A 14,754-nucleotide genomic window follows, 5' to 3' on the forward strand; every position below is an offset into this window, starting at 1 on the left:
TTACAAATACACGTCTTACCTAAGCCGCGTTCCGCCGTATCCGAATCAATCGTTGATATCCGACGCGCATCCGCCCTCGCGGATTACTATTACGAATAGTGATTAAACGACGAATCGAAGCGAATCGATATCTTTTGTATCGAGCTCAAAATTTCTAGCCACGCGTGGCGATCGTACTTGTAAGCGACCACGAGGTTCGCCATTTTATACAGACATTGTACGCGGGCCTTTTCGCCATCAGAATAAACGATCCTGTGCAATCGTTAATCAGCGTTTATCATTTCTTGGAGGTAGAGCTCCATACCTGCCTCATCATAACGGTTCAGTAAATTTTATTATATGGGAGCAAAGGGTTTTGGAATCCGGAGTCAGATCATAACGGCTCTCGCCATGTGCATGCGTACCACGCATAAGACGATACCAGAGAGTCCTGCTGCCCTGCACACAGCCCCCACACCAAAATCATTATAATTAAAACGTTCTAAAATGTTAATTAACCTAATAATTGATTAAATAATAAGTAAATGATACAATGAACGAATAACGTTTATTATTTTTATAATTTACACCGTTCCTGTATTTTCACATTCCCTTTACATTCAATTTCAAAATAAAATTACATCAGTAACTATTTGTCCAGACGTAGGTTAAAATTGTTCTTATTTTGACGTGTCAAACAATATCGATCACAATTCTATAAACGCCTGATCGAGCATTGAAAAGATAAGACGTACACCAGAGCGTACACTTATTAACACTCGTTTTGAATTTCGTCCCCTCGGGGAAACTAACACATGCACATAGCTGGCAAGCGCCAGGCAAGCGCATGCAGCAGCTTTCTTGCTTTCCCGCGCGAATTGCTATGAAAGCCAAGAGCACATCGCCGGTCAAACATTCAACAAACGTCGCAGTCGCCGTGTTGTGTAAATAATATTTTGTGAAAATAGCAAGCGGAATCCGCGAGTAAAGAAAATGGATACGGTCGATCGGGATCAAAGGCTGGAGGAGATACAGAGGGAATACGTGGATTTCCTTGACGACACGGTAAGTGTCCAAACGGTTTCGTCGCCGATCATTTGGTACGCCGTTATTATTCTTGTTCGCTTTGCGTTGTTCGTCAGGAGGACCAAGGTATTTACACTAGTCTGGTTAAAAATATGATCGAAGAAAATAAGCAGAGGTTGTACGTAAACGTCAACGACTTGAGAAGAAAGAATCCTGGTCGCGCAGCAAGGTGCATGCGGTAGACGAATCACGAATCTATCCTAAATCGTTCTCGTCACCATTTTCTAACAATAATATTCATCGCCCACAGCCTATTGAACAATTCGTTTGAAGAACATCAAGCTTTCCAGAATGCTCTGAAGCAATTCGTCGCAACCATCGACACCGATTACGCAAAGGGAAACGTAGATTTTTTTATAGCGTTCGAAGGCAGCTTTGGAAACAAGCATGTCACACCAAGAACGCTCACGTCACGTTATCTAAGTAATTTGGTGTGCGTGGAAGGCATCGTTACAAAATGTAAGTCGACGCGAATCAAGGAGTTTTAATCGATCAGATTCAGGTGTAAATTTGAAATTCGACCAGGTTCCTTGGTGTGGCCAAAGGTCGTAAGAAGCGTTCATTATTGCAGTACGACAAAGACAGTTCTGGAAAGGGCTTACACAGACTTCACTTCCTTCGACGCGTTCCCCCAGTCCGCTGTGTATCCGACAACGGTAATTAACAGCGACTGAACTGAACTAAACGTATTGTTTCGATGCGACAGCGAATCAAGCATTGTGTAGTAATAACAATTTTTGAAACGTAGGACGAAGACGGTAATCCCTTGGAGACAGAGTTCGGTCTCTCCGTCTACAAGGATTATCAGACGTTGACTATACAAGAGATGCCAGAAAAAGCTCCGACCGGGCAGCTACCGAGGAGCGTAGACGTCGTTTGCGACAACGATTTGGTAGATCTTTGTAAGCCCGGGGACAGGGTTCAGATCGTTGGGAGTTATCGATGTATGCCGGGTAAACAAGGTGGTTATACGACGGGAACTTTTAGGTACGTTTACCTATCGATTCGGTGTCTCCTTCGAATCGTCGGGGTATCGTTTAAACGTCGATACCGTTTCTGTTTCTGCAGGACCATTTTAATTGCCAACAATATCATGCAACTGAGCAAAGAGGCTAATTTAACTATCTCTCACGATGACGTTGCGATATGTAAAAAGCTCGCCAAGAACAATCCCTGCAAAGACATTTTCGAGTTACTCAGCAAGTCGCTGGCACCTACTATTCACGGGCACGAATACGTGAAGAAGGCAATCTTATGTTTGCTGCTCGGTGGCGTGGAGAAATTGTTGCCGAACGGCACACGGCTGAGGGGGTAGGTATGAAGCGGTGTTAATCGACGTAACGAACGGGAGATTATTAACAAACATTTGATCGGTTCCTCGGAAAGAGATATCAACGTTCTGCTGATCGGTGACCCGTCAGTCGCTAAATCGCAGCTGCTGCGTTACGTCTTGTACACCGCGCCGAGAGCAATACCGACTACGGGCAGAGGATCGTCCGGCGTAGGTTTGACAGCTGCCGTTACCATGGACAACGAGACGGGAGAACGCCGGCTCGAAGCCGGGGCAATGGTGTTGGCCGATCGCGGAATCATCTGCATAGACGAATTCGACAAGATGTCGGACATCGATAGAACGGCCATACACGAGGTGATGGAACAAGGAAAAGTGACCATCGCTAAAGCCGGAATACATGCCAGTCTGAACGCTCGCTGTTCGGTATTGGCAGCCGCCAATCCGGTCTACGGAAGAGTAAGTTCTGTTCCGTTTTATACCCGATATAGAAATTGAGCAGGCGTACGTTTTTCCAGTACGATCAATATAAAACACCGATGGAGAATATCGGTTTGCAAGATTCGCTCCTTTCACGTTTCGATCTGTTGTTCGTCATACTGGACATCGTCGACTCCGAACAAGATCACATAATAAGCGACCACGTGGTTAGGATGCACAGGTATAGAAGTGCAACGGAACAAGATGGCGATGCTTTGCCGCTGAACACCAAACTGGACATGTTGACCACGAAGAATCCGGATCAAATCCTTGCCGAAGGAGCGGACACCCAGGTTTATCAGAAATACGATCCTCTGTTACACGGCTTGTTGCGATCGAGAAGGTACACGTTTGCAATTCCCCCAGGCTGCAATCAGTATCAATAGCGAGCATACAGTCAGCAATCGATTGAGTTCATTTTCAATTTCTTCCAGCGATCAGATTCTAAGCATAAACTTTATGAGGAAGTACATCCACATAGCTCGCTGCATGAAACCGAAGCTTACGGAAGAAGCTAGCAAAGTGATCGCCGCTGAGTATTCGAAACTCCGTTCGGAGGAGTCGATAGATTCCGACGTGGCCAGGGTACGCGCATCCTTTTTTTAACACTGATCAATCGAATCCTTCGTTCCATCGACGTTCGTCATTGATTCCAGACTCAACCAGTGACGGCCCGTACGTTGGAAACCTTGATTCGATTGGCAACCGCGCACGCGAAGGCGCGTTTGTCGAAAAACGTCACCGAGGAAGACGCTCACGCAGCGATAGAACTGGTAGAGTTCGCCTACTTCAAACGAGTGTTGGAGAAGGAGAAGAGGAAACGAAGACGGCAGGACAGCGAGGGAAGCGCCGGTGACGATCAGGCCGAGAGGAGGACGAAACGTACGAGGAGAACGGCGACGACGGCGACGGGTGAAGAGGATCCGTACAGTTTCGACAGCGGCGACGATGACGACAGCCACGTGGACGAGGCTGCGACCAGGATCACTAGATCCCAAAGGAAACCGGCCGAAACGAGTTCGTCGCGTCACGTCGATTCCGACCGCGCCGACGATCTGCCAGGAACCTCCGCAACTATCACCGACGAGAGGTGCGAGTTTCAGTTTATATTCTCGCCTTCTCCTTTATTCAACGCGTCGATTACTCTTTTCATCACGTTATTTCAGATTCAAGGTGTTCCGAACGCTTCTCCATAAGCTGTTCCAACGGGAAAGAGCGCAGTCGTTATCGTTGTCGAGAGTACGGGAGTATATCAACAGCGAACAGACTCAGGAGTTCACGTCGAGCGAAATTACCGCAGCAATTACTAAAATGTCCGATGCAAATCAAATTATGGCCGCGGACGATAATATCTTCCTGATGTAAACTGTAAGTCTGTCGTCTTGCTTTCTCGCGCTCGACGTACAACGTGCGTCGTGAGAATCTAGACAGTATTCTTCCTCTCAATAAATTATACTTTTTATACGAACAATCGGTTTTATACATTTTATATTTTATGCCGATCGATTATTATCGAGGTTTGTCCGTTCTCGTTGAAATAAAATATTCCGATACGGCTCAATATAATTGTATCTATCAACATTTATTATCTCTCCGCATTACGGTACAGCGTAACGTTGGCACGTAAACTAACAACAATGATCAACATTCATTACAGTACCCGGAAACGGTACCGATTACACCTCTAAGTTTCCCAATTTGTACGTACGCGCGTTGCGTTGTATACATGTACTTATATAAAATTAACTCGACACACGGATATAAATATAATAATCGTGCCGTCTCATTCATGTACGCGTATACCGAAGGCACGCCTTCGTGCACGCTTTCATGGTTAGAGAAAAACTTCCTCTCAAGTATACCAGCCGGCACAAATTTCTTCTTATCAACTCGACCATACGGAACCTTCACAGTTCGCCCAGCAAGTTATAAAAAATCTGTTACCTAACATCCAATTTTATGATCGTCCACAATATTCGATGGATTCTTCTTTTTCTCTACGACATTAACAATAAGCTGTAAAAAGCTTAACAATTGTCGGTATTAAAATCGTAACTTTCTTAAATTTATAATGCAGGCCTTTGGGACGTAATGTTACTCTCACAAATTAATAAGATTCGAGTTCGATCATTTTCACACGTCACACCTTTTATACGACCAAACTTTTCACAGCGAAAGCGTAACTGAAAGAAGATTACTTGGATTCATTGTACACATTCTTGTTCGCACTTTGAGAACGATCTCGGCCACCATTTCCACAGCTTGATCAATGTATTCTCTTTTTTTCTTTATGTATAAAACTTACTACACAATTCTATATTATCGTTCTATAGAAATTTTATAATACTTCAACACCGATAACGAGCACAAAATATGTGTGTAACGTGATCAACGGATCGCCTCAAGAAACACGTCGTTACGATCTACGAAAGATTACTACTACTCTACGTGGGACCTGAGTGTCTGCGATGGTAAGCTTAAACATCGAGGGAAAACGATAAATGAACGTACAGAGACGCGGACGACGATCTCGAACGAGAAAGTACCTATTTCTCAACAATTCCCTCGTGCAGTAGTAAAATAACGTCTCTCTTAGCCGTACGCCACTGGAAAACGGTCTATAAAAAAATAATCGAGTCGTAGAAGATAAATCATCTTACTACCGTTTCGCTTCGAAAAAATGATTCGCTATAAAAATGAGATCACGGTTCGTCTAAACCTCGTCTTCGCTGGACTCACTGCTGTACGCCAATTGTTCCTTCCACCATTCGCGAACCTCCAGCATAACGCTGCAAGGTTTCGTTTGAGCCGCCTTCGCACTGATCGCCTCTCGCTGTTGTCTCGCGGTTTGCTCGGCGGTTTCTGTGCAGATTATTTCTCGGATAGAAAACTCTGCGACGAAACGCAAGCGCGGTACGTTAGGTAGGAAAGTGTGCTCACGCGGTGGCCTGTTGTTCTTCTTCTTGGCCGCTGCGTTTTTGTCCTTTTCAGATCTGATCGATGCAGGATCGGACAGTGTGGGCGTCAAAAATTTTCTTCCCGATCCACTGCCTATGCTGTCGGATCTCGGAAGTACCATCGGTTTCTTCGGTTTGGGCCTCGCCTCCTCCTGCTCCAAAATTAGAACACGACGTGAGCACACAGTCATTTAAGGATGTATTGGCTATATGGTCATTACCAAAAGTTTATGTACCTTAGAAAAACGCATTTCCTATAATTAAAAATAGTGCATTTTTCTTCTAATTTCGATATTTAATGAGTTAGGTATGATTATTTGGCATTTTATTGATGTTGACAAAATCCGACCATTCTCCAGCGTNAAAAATCGAAAATTTTTTTTTTCTCAAAATATTGAAAAATGCTTTAAGTAAAAGTTGTAGATGATACTATTACCTATGAAAAATTTGAAATCACTATAATTTTAGCTTTTTAATAGTAATAGGAATGTATAATAACAAATTCAACATGCCAGCATTGTTTAAATATATGTATAGCCCATACATCCTTAAAACTCGTTTTCGCTACTTACCTTCGTCTCTATCTCCTCTTCCTTGGCCACTTCTTTGCCCTTCTCCTCCTGTTCCTGCGGTTGTTGCTGCTGTTGCTGCTGCTGCTGCTGCTGCTGGTGCTGGTGCTGGTGCTGCTGGTGGTGCTGCTGGTGCTGGTGCTGGTGCTGCTGCTGTTGCTGTTGCTGTTGCTGCTGCTGCTGCTGCTGCTGCTGCTGCTGCTGCGGCTGAAGTTGCGACTGTTGCTGAGATTGCGGCTGCTGCTGCTGCTGCTGTTGCTGTTGCTGTGGTTGAGGTTGCGGCTGAGATTGAGGCAGCGTCTGTGGTTGTGGTTGCGCCTGTGGTTGTGTCTGAGCTTGAGGCTGAGGCTGAGGCTGTAATTGTTGCTGTTGTTGTTGTTCGGAATTCGCGCGGAGGCCTGCCACGAGACTGTTCTGCTGCTTCTGCAACGTGAGTCAAAGGTCAGTGTTAACTCGCTTCGAATCATCCATCCTCGAACTCACCCCGCTTGCACGTATCTTCTTTAGACAACCTTCTAGCCAATTTCTTATGGTCTGCTTTGCCACCTCTTCCTCGATTATATATTCGAACTCCTCTCTCGCTAACAGTTCCTCGAGCTGCAAAGCTTTTCGAATCTCGACGGAACGATAGGACAGCATACTGAGAGTAAATTGCGGATAGATACATACGTCGGATTGGAAAACGAACGCGATCGAAAGATATATTTTACTCACTTGAGGACATCGTGAAAGGTGACGTCTTCGCCGTTGTTCAACTTTTCCAGCTCGTAGCACATATGCTTAAAGAGCACTCGATCCTTCTGCGGATCGGTCTCCAGTCGGCCTTTCAATAACCGTAAAATAAACTTCACCTAAAACAAACTGATGCATCATTATAGCCGATGCAGGAACGGCCGCGCGGCTCGTGACTTGTTATCAGCGTACCCGCTTCACTGGTATGAAACCTTTCTGATGGTTGTCGACCACGTTCCAAGTGTTCTGGAAGTTCCTGATGTCGGCGTAGGACAACAGCGCGTCCTCCTCGTTGGAATAGAACAACGAGAAGTTCTCCATGATGATAGCTGTCGCGAAGAGGTTTACGGTTTACGCGTTAACGCGTGTGTACGGTGATTCGACCAGAATTACGCGTGAGATTCGACTGCGAGTCGCAACGGTACTTACCCACCAGGAGATTCAACACGATGTAAGTGATGATCACGTAGAAGGTACAGAAGTAAATTAAGGAAGCATGAAAGTTGCCGCAATCGGTCTCCCAATAATTGGCAGCCGGGGTGCAATACGGCGGTTGTATCATGCAATCGTGCATTATCTTATTCCAGTCCTCCCCCGTGACGATACGGAATAGCATCGCGACGCCGGTGACGGGCGATTCAAAATTGGCACGCCTAAATTCGTACAATTATTCGAGATCCGATCAATTTCGTGATTTCGGGAGACTACCTCCCGCTGTCCTCCTCCCCGGTTTTATTATTTACCTGCCTATGCCTTCGCCGTACTTGACGGTCCCGAAGATGATCGTGCCGGCAAGCGCGTAAAAGAAAACGAGAAGAAACATGCCGAATATAATGAAAAAACTTTTGCAGACGGACACTCCGACCGTTAACATTAACATTTTCAGGGTCGTGTGTTTCCCGGTGATGGTGAAGAATCTAAGGATCACGACCATAAACCCGATCACGTATGTCAAATCGTACTGCAAGAAAGGTATACATTCCCGTAAATGATCGTTCTCCTAATGTCTCTAATGCCTGTTCAAACGTGTCCCTTTGTATTGAACACTGAAATCGGTTCGCTGACGATACATTACCTTCATTGTGGAATGCATGACGATCCAAACGACACCGACGACTGTCACGAGCAAATCATATCTGTTTCTTCTGGACTGCCAATAGCCACGTGGTGTAAAAGCAATATTTTTCATGATCACTTCCATGACGAAGATCAGAGTCAGAAACGCGGACGCCCTAGCGAGCGCTTTCGTGAGTTCCTCCTCGCTTCTCCACTTGAAGGGGGAGGAGAAAAAGGGATAAAAAAAAGATTAAAACACAAACGACGCATGTAGGTATCGAGTTTACTTTTACCACGGTCTAATGGTAGCCGGCAAGGAACAAATGATTCAAAGTAACAGTCATTCAATTATTGTCTTTAGAGAGTAGTGTACGCGCGCGCGCGCGCGCTCGTCGTGCGTGCGTGCGTGCGTGCGTGCGTGCGTGCGTGCGTGCGCGTGTGTGTGTCAATAATATTTAACAACGGTGTCGTCAAGTTTTCTTGTGTGTTGTTTTCGCGTAAGTGTCACGGGAATGGGTAAAAAATGATATGAAACTCACGGAGACGCAGAGCAGGCCACTGTTTACGAGCACCGTCACCGCGATGAATCTTTTGAAATAGATGTTCTGTGTCATATCGTAAATGGACGCTCTGAACTTCTTTCCATCCGGCCTAGGCGGTAAATGCAACGGTTGCGCGATTTTTAATCGCTTCTTTAAATCGCACCTATTTCAATGATAATAAATCAAATCGTTTATGCTTACGTAAAGGCCGGTCGAACCGGTGTTGATTGATCAAAACTTTACCATCGTCTTTGATCGACGGTGAGCAACGCGGTCCCTTTGTTCTCGGAATAATTGGCGATTACAACACCGACGAACAGAGTCAAACCAATCATACAACCCAGAAAAATATAGATGTGGATGTAAACGGCATGGACCTAAAAAATTACCTAATCATACATGTTCGTCGTCCCTTAGGCTGAACGTGCCCCCGTGTTCGTTTCATTGTTTTCGCGAGCTCGCGGATCACTTACAGGACCGAGGGCTTTTATGAGAACGTCTCTAACGTCGAGCCACCCTTTGAACGAGAGCACTTCGAAGAGTGCCATCAGTGCGTCACCGATATGGTCGAAATTGAATCTCCTCGGATTGGCCCTGAAACATCCATCTATGTACTCAGGGCCGTTCTGACCATCGATCTCCGAGTCCCGACGATTTCATCTGTAAATCCTACCAGACGCGCGGCACTAGTATGGATGGATAGCTCTCGTTTTCGCCAGGCTTCATCTTCATTTTGGTCACGAAGACCCTCCTCATGAACACCCCGACGCAGTCCTCCCGTTTCAGTATCGTCGGATCGTTGCAACGTGCTAATCTACCACCGTAAAGCTGCACACCGTAACTCGCGAATATGAACATCAGCAAAATCAACAGAGTGGACACCTAAAAAACTTGTCATGAAAACTTTTGTGTCTGAACGAACGGAGGTGTGTGTGCACACGTGTCTACGTCTCGACTGTCATTGAACACAACGAGTCGAGACTCCGATCGAATTCTTTACCAACAAGATCTCCTTGAAACCTCTGCACAATTCGTAGACGACTTTTCTCATGTGCGGGACGAGAGTGAAGATTCTTAGCGGTCGGACGCAACGCAAGATCATGAGAAGCTGCGCACCGGAATTTGGCGGTACCCTCCTCGGCATCCAACAGAGGAACACCAGGCTCACCTGGTGGTCAGATCTTTTTTACACTTCAATTCGACTGGGGGGAAATTCGGCCGAGAGTACGATGTCTATGCGTGTAAAAAGACGTACGACGTAGATGAAAACGTCTAGGACGGAAGCTACATCTTTGATGTAGGCCTTCGGCGTGAAGAAGAGTCCGTCCGCAAGGATCTTGAGCGTCAGTTCGACGCTCATGAAGATCACGAAACCGTACTCCGTAATCTGCAGCGCGGGAACTTCCATCACCCGGTACTGCGGCGTCTCGAACATCATCGAGATGCAGGACATCGTCGTGGCGAAGATCATCACCCAGTCGAGGTACGTGACCAACCCAAGGAAGTTGCTACGAATGCCGTGTTATCATGCTTCGCTGTGTTACCCTTTTGTTTAACGTTGTACCACCGGTGTACGATAAAGACTTTTTATCTTGGCTCGTTTGCGTCGCGTCGAATCGCAACTCAGGGACGACACAGGTAACAGATAACGAGTCTTTATCGTATTCCGTGGAGTCGAGCTGAGCCACGCAGCTCTTCATTGTTACAGTTTGAACCACTCACTGCAAACTTTTGTATTGAACCTTCCTCTCTTTACCCGTCAACGGATCTTTCACGTTCGTGTCGTACCTCGCGTAAACGAGCGACTGACAAATCTTACGGAATTTACTTTCCCGCGGCACCGCGAACAGCGGGGTGTCGAAGAACGGGTGATTCTCTCGCAGATCTTCTTCCCGTTGGTTTCTACGCAAGTGCAATGCAAGAGTGATAAAAAGAAGCAGTTCGATCCAAGAAAGAACAGAGTAAGTGTGTGTGTGTGTGTGTGTGTGTGTGTGTGTGTGTGTGTGTGTGTGTGTGTGTGAGTGAGTGAGTGGGTAAAAGCCGGTGGAAGGGAAACTGGAACGTCTTACCTTCGCATCTCGGCTTGTTGTCGCTTAGCTTGCAACAGTTTAATGTCCAAATCATGCGGTCTACTGCGAGAAGAGCTAACTCTGTTTATACCTCCGATATCACCGTTCTCCATCAGATGTTCGTACGTTTGCTTCAGCTTGATCGATCCGCTACGAACGCTTCTCCTAATCGACCTGTCCCAACACGATTATTTCCATCAGTCAGCTTTCAATTATCGATTCGTTCTTCGTTCTTAATTGTCAACTGAATTGTACTTTTTCTGATCGAGACGCAATTGCTTGGTACTACTGATCGTGCCCTGTGACTTTAGAAGACCTTTACCCGGCACCGGTATCATAGCAGAATCGCCTAGCAACAATCTTTGATTGTTCGAGTCACTGAAATTAATTAAGAACGTCCGTTACAACACGATGTTACACGTAGAAAGAAGCCGAATATTTTCTACTCGCTTTATGATGTAAGTAACAGCTGCTTTCTTCAGGCTGGTCGCAACGTTTCTCACTTTCGGTGGATCGTTCAGAATCTTTACTGGACGTTGTTTCCTGTAGATCATTTTCGAGTCGAACGTCTCATTGATCTTCTTTACGCCCTCGTTCTCGTCGGTTTCCATTTCAAAAACGAACTGTCTCATAAAGCTTTCGCGTACCTGGCAACGCGTCACGTACGCCACGTTATTCAATGTCCAGCAGCGGACGCGGATGTGAGGGGAAGGGGGGGGGGAGGTAGGGGTCTGTGGTTGAGATTTCTGACTCGGGACGGGTACTTGCCTTCGGCAGATTAAAGTCAGACGGCACTTTGTGCAAACAGGTCATTTGAGGACTGTCCGGGAACTTCTCAAAGATTCTCAATCTGAATGGCAGGGTTTCCTTTATCTCCGCGCTTTGCTCGCGGAATTTCAGCTGCTTCAACTTCTTGATGTCTTCGTCCAACTCGAGATTGTCCAAGATCACGGCGACGAACAGACTCAACACGATCTGAGAAGTGTCTCTCGTTCGTTAGAACGAAGATTTGTTAGATAAGCACTAGCGAGCAATTTAATCACGTACCAGCGTAACAAACAGATGATATAAAATGAAATACATAGCAACGAGCGGTGCCATCGTCTCGTGTGTCCTCATCATCGTTTCGTCCATAACGTCCACCCAAGCTTCTTGGGTCAAGATTTGGAACATGGACATGAACGCCTGAAAGTATGTTCGTATACACGTTTCCTTCGATCCGCTCGTTTGATTTACAGCGCGACAAGCGATACAAGTTACCTCTGGGAATGTTTCGAATTTGGTGAAGTTGCGGAGGAAGCAGAAAAGCTGCATAGAAATGCTGGATGATATGACCAGCAGGCACATGGTGAAAATGATCAGGCTGCCCAGCTTTTTCCCGGGACCAAAAATTTTGTAGACGAAATCCTCAAGCATCGGCGATGCCTTAATCAATCTGACTACTCTGAGAACCTAATTGCAAAACAACGACCACGTCAGTTTGTCATTTTCCCCTCGATTCCCCCCCGTCTCATCCTTTTAACATATCTTAATTTGTTCTGTGCTCTATTTCTTTTTCTTTTTTTTTTGTTTTTAGGGCTGAACGAAAGTTGATATAGAAACCTGAAAATACGTGAATCCAGAAAGATAGAAGAACGGAATGATGTGTATGGTTGTACCAATTGCCAACAGCAGCTCGAACTTGTGAATCGAGTGTTTGTAATAGCTGCGAAACCCGAGGCACCAGATTTTGAACAACGTCTCCAGGTCCAAGAAGACCGTGAACGCGATCTCGGCGTAGTAATAGTTGTCGTAGTACGTGTGCCTCGGTTGCTCGTCGTGTTTAAAGCTCATCGTCGCGGTGGTGATGCCGTTCGCGAGAATTGCGCACATCACCACCATGCGAAACTGTGGCGATCGTAGTATAGCGTGACAAATCGGAGAGGCCAGTCCACCGTGCTTGTTCTCGTCCAAAGTCACCAATTTCCACCCGTTGTCGTCTCCGGTCAATATCTGATGAATGAACATCGTCACGATGATCGCGCGCGCGTGGCTTCGACGCCGACGATGCGTATCTATGAGTTACGTTACTAACTTGCGAAGCGGTCTTGTTACTGATGTGCCCTCGAACGCCCCACATCTGTTGGAATTGTACCCGGATTTCGTTGAAGGTCTCCGTGATCACGGCTATGAAAACGTTCTTCACGAGCCATGCTAAGAAAAATATCATTGTGCTGAAGTAGAAGACCGCGCGCCAAGCGGGTAAACTGTCGATCGCGCGGTACATGATGAACACCCATCCCTCTTGCGACGCAGCTTGATAGACGGTAAAAATACTCGTGGCTGTAAAACGAAATTGTTTCTGTCACTACCTACCGTTACACGCGCGTTACAAGTGCGAACGGAATCGCCGGAAAAAACTCGCCGGCGAAGTCGGTTCTATTACCAAACTCGTCGAATCCATTGAATCCCATGATGTACTTGGAGAAGTCGAGCCGCATGCAAGTCATTCCTTCCGGACATTGGTATCCCGATCCGGGTTCGGTGGAGCAAAACGTGTCGGGAATAGCTAGACTATTTATAGTTACGTGCTTCGAGTCCGTGGTGTTGAGAACGCAATGGTTGTTCAATTCGCCGAAGAATTGAACGCCCAGAAGCCCGTAGAGAGACATGAAGAAGAGGAAGAACAGAGTCACGTTGTATATCTGTTGGCTCGACCGTCTGAAATTCATCGGATGATCGTATGATTCGCTCTACGATATCGTACTTACGACAAACGAACACCGTTTCCCACTCACTTGAAAATCTGATTGATCCTGGCCTTGGGCATGGAGAACTTGAGGAAGACACGTAGGAAGCGTATCATGATTAGCGGTCGCGGTGCTCTCAGAATCGACACGTAACTGAACTCCGAGACGAAACCGAGCGTCTCGAACATCTGTAAAATTACGGAGAACCACAGGATGACCACCATGCTGCCGTCGAACTGGCACCAATGATCTTTCAGGTAAGCTTTGTCCCTCTGGAACGCGATTCCCGATAAAATGCCCGTCGTCTCGCGTCTCGTATCTCGCACCTCGGGCAAACAATTAAAGTTGCGCGAATTACCTTCAATATACCTCTTATGTGCATTTTGGCGAGCATCTCTGCGGTGAACAGGAACGTGATGATCAAATCGCAAACGAAGGTGACGTATCGAAGTGGCGGAACTTTTTCAAAAGTCCTCGGCGTGTTCAAGCAAACGGAAGTTAGAGAGACCAATGCGCAGGATCTCATCAATCTTCTCACCCATAACTTCCGTCGGAATGAAACGAAACATTGGTTTCTGTGGTACACTGCGCTGTCACGTATGAACACAAGTACGCGGGAGACTGTTAGATATGTAGAATAGCTACCTTGTTCACCCATTCTATGTCAGCGCTCTCATTGAGGGACTCTTCTGGTCCGTAATCGGCCAAGACGGGTTCCCCCTTGAGGCTCTGTTTGCGCCCCAACATCATAATAGGGATTATGTTCGCAATGGTGAGGCCTACGATCGAGCAACCATGTCCACCGATAAGAAATCGTCGACCGTCTCATGGCACACCGTTTCGTGCAATCGTTCCCAGTAGTACACGTATGCCCATTGTAAAAAAAATCAGTTAGTCACCGACCTACCTTCTTCCTAAAAATTTCGACGACGACGACGGATCTGCCTTTACGGCGTATCGTACACAGACTACATTTCAGTCTGAAGTAACGACAATTCCAACGGTGAACGTGTAACGAACGTTTAACGACAGTGACAACAAGCTGACGGCATGGCGAATGAACATTTTTTGATTCACGATTCCGAATTATTTTCATCCGACGGCGTATGCATTCGCGGCGAGCATGAGCAGTGGTATCGGCGTCGGCGTCGTCTGCCCCCCCCCCCCCCCCCCCCCCCCCCCCCCCCCCCCCCCCCCCCCCCCCCCCCCCCCCCCCCCCCCCCCCCCCCCCCCCCCCCCCCCCCCCCCCCCCCCCCCCCCCCCC

The 14,754-nt window shown here is 46.7% G+C and overlaps 2 protein-coding genes across 3 annotated transcripts in view; one reads left to right on the top strand and one right to left on the bottom strand.

Annotated features, from left to right (window-relative positions):
• Positions 1-831: 831 nt before the first annotated feature.
• Mcm3 (minichromosome maintenance 3) lies at positions 832-4,304 on the top strand. Of its 2 annotated transcripts, none has more exons than XM_026816967.1 (11): positions 832-1,044; positions 1,122-1,243; positions 1,316-1,524; positions 1,591-1,721; positions 1,814-2,052; positions 2,134-2,376; positions 2,452-2,815; positions 2,875-3,179; positions 3,271-3,421; positions 3,493-3,926; positions 4,003-4,304. In XM_026816967.1, exons 1-11 carry the CDS (start codon positions 973-975, stop codon positions 4,199-4,201), a joined length of 2,469 nt encoding a protein of 822 aa, XP_026672768.1. In that variant the 5' UTR covers positions 832-972; the 3' UTR covers positions 4,202-4,304. The 2 variants fall into 2 exon arrangements, with proteins under 2 accessions (XP_026672768.1, XP_017886777.1); XM_018031288.2 differs by having other exon boundaries at positions 834-1,044; positions 1,122-1,234.
• A 93-nt stretch (positions 4,305-4,397) lies between these two features.
• The window catches only part of na (sodium leak channel non-selective protein na), a 20,081-nt gene continuing 9,724 nt past the window's right edge, over positions 4,398-14,754 (bottom strand). Inside the window, exons 23-50 of the mRNA XM_026816971.1 lie at positions 14,136-14,269; positions 13,849-14,034; positions 13,539-13,762; positions 13,187-13,461; positions 12,836-13,083; positions 12,364-12,753; positions 12,022-12,213; positions 11,809-11,946; positions 11,530-11,736; positions 11,212-11,408; positions 11,017-11,139; positions 10,762-10,935; positions 10,415-10,594; positions 9,948-10,200; positions 9,693-9,860; positions 9,366-9,574; positions 9,166-9,286; positions 8,936-9,069; positions 8,690-8,855; positions 8,170-8,364; positions 7,838-8,055; positions 7,524-7,747; positions 7,287-7,423; positions 7,077-7,213; positions 6,846-7,002; positions 6,699-6,785; positions 6,366-6,410; positions 4,398-5,948 (exon numbers count right to left, since the gene is read on the bottom strand). Coding sequence (XP_026672772.1) covers positions 5,550-5,948; positions 6,366-6,410; positions 6,699-6,785; positions 6,846-7,002; positions 7,077-7,213; positions 7,287-7,423; positions 7,524-7,747; positions 7,838-8,055; positions 8,170-8,364; positions 8,690-8,855; positions 8,936-9,069; positions 9,166-9,286; positions 9,366-9,574; positions 9,693-9,860; positions 9,948-10,200; positions 10,415-10,594; positions 10,762-10,935; positions 11,017-11,139; positions 11,212-11,408; positions 11,530-11,736; positions 11,809-11,946; positions 12,022-12,213; positions 12,364-12,753; positions 12,836-13,083; positions 13,187-13,461; positions 13,539-13,762; positions 13,849-14,034; positions 14,136-14,269 — 5,318 coding nt within the window. The 3' untranslated portion in view covers positions 4,398-5,549. The remainder of the gene's footprint in view (positions 5,949-6,365; positions 6,411-6,698; positions 6,786-6,845; positions 7,003-7,076; positions 7,214-7,286; positions 7,424-7,523; positions 7,748-7,837; positions 8,056-8,169; positions 8,365-8,689; positions 8,856-8,935; positions 9,070-9,165; positions 9,287-9,365; positions 9,575-9,692; positions 9,861-9,947; positions 10,201-10,414; positions 10,595-10,761; positions 10,936-11,016; positions 11,140-11,211; positions 11,409-11,529; positions 11,737-11,808; positions 11,947-12,021; positions 12,214-12,363; positions 12,754-12,835; positions 13,084-13,186; positions 13,462-13,538; positions 13,763-13,848; positions 14,035-14,135; positions 14,270-14,754) is intronic.

Source organism: Ceratina calcarata, unplaced genomic scaffold (genome assembly GCF_001652005.2).
Source record: "Ceratina calcarata isolate Rehan_Ccalc_2016 unplaced genomic scaffold, ASM165200v1 scaffold551.2, whole genome shotgun sequence".
Classification (NCBI taxonomy): domain Eukaryota; kingdom Metazoa; phylum Arthropoda; class Insecta; order Hymenoptera; family Apidae; genus Ceratina; species Ceratina calcarata.

Excerpts from the sequence above, each read along its gene's own strand:
- Mcm3 (XM_026816967.1), top strand. The coding sequence starts at position 973 with ATGGATACGGTCGATCGGGATCAAAGGCTGGAGGAGATACAGAGGGAA. Across the intron at positions 2,053-2,133 it reads TATACGACGGGAACTTTTAG|GACCATTTTAATTGCCAACA; the intron begins GTACGTTTACCT and ends CTGTTTCTGCAG. Across the intron at positions 2,816-2,874 it reads CCAATCCGGTCTACGGAAGA|TACGATCAATATAAAACACC; the intron begins GTAAGTTCTGTT and ends ACGTTTTTCCAG.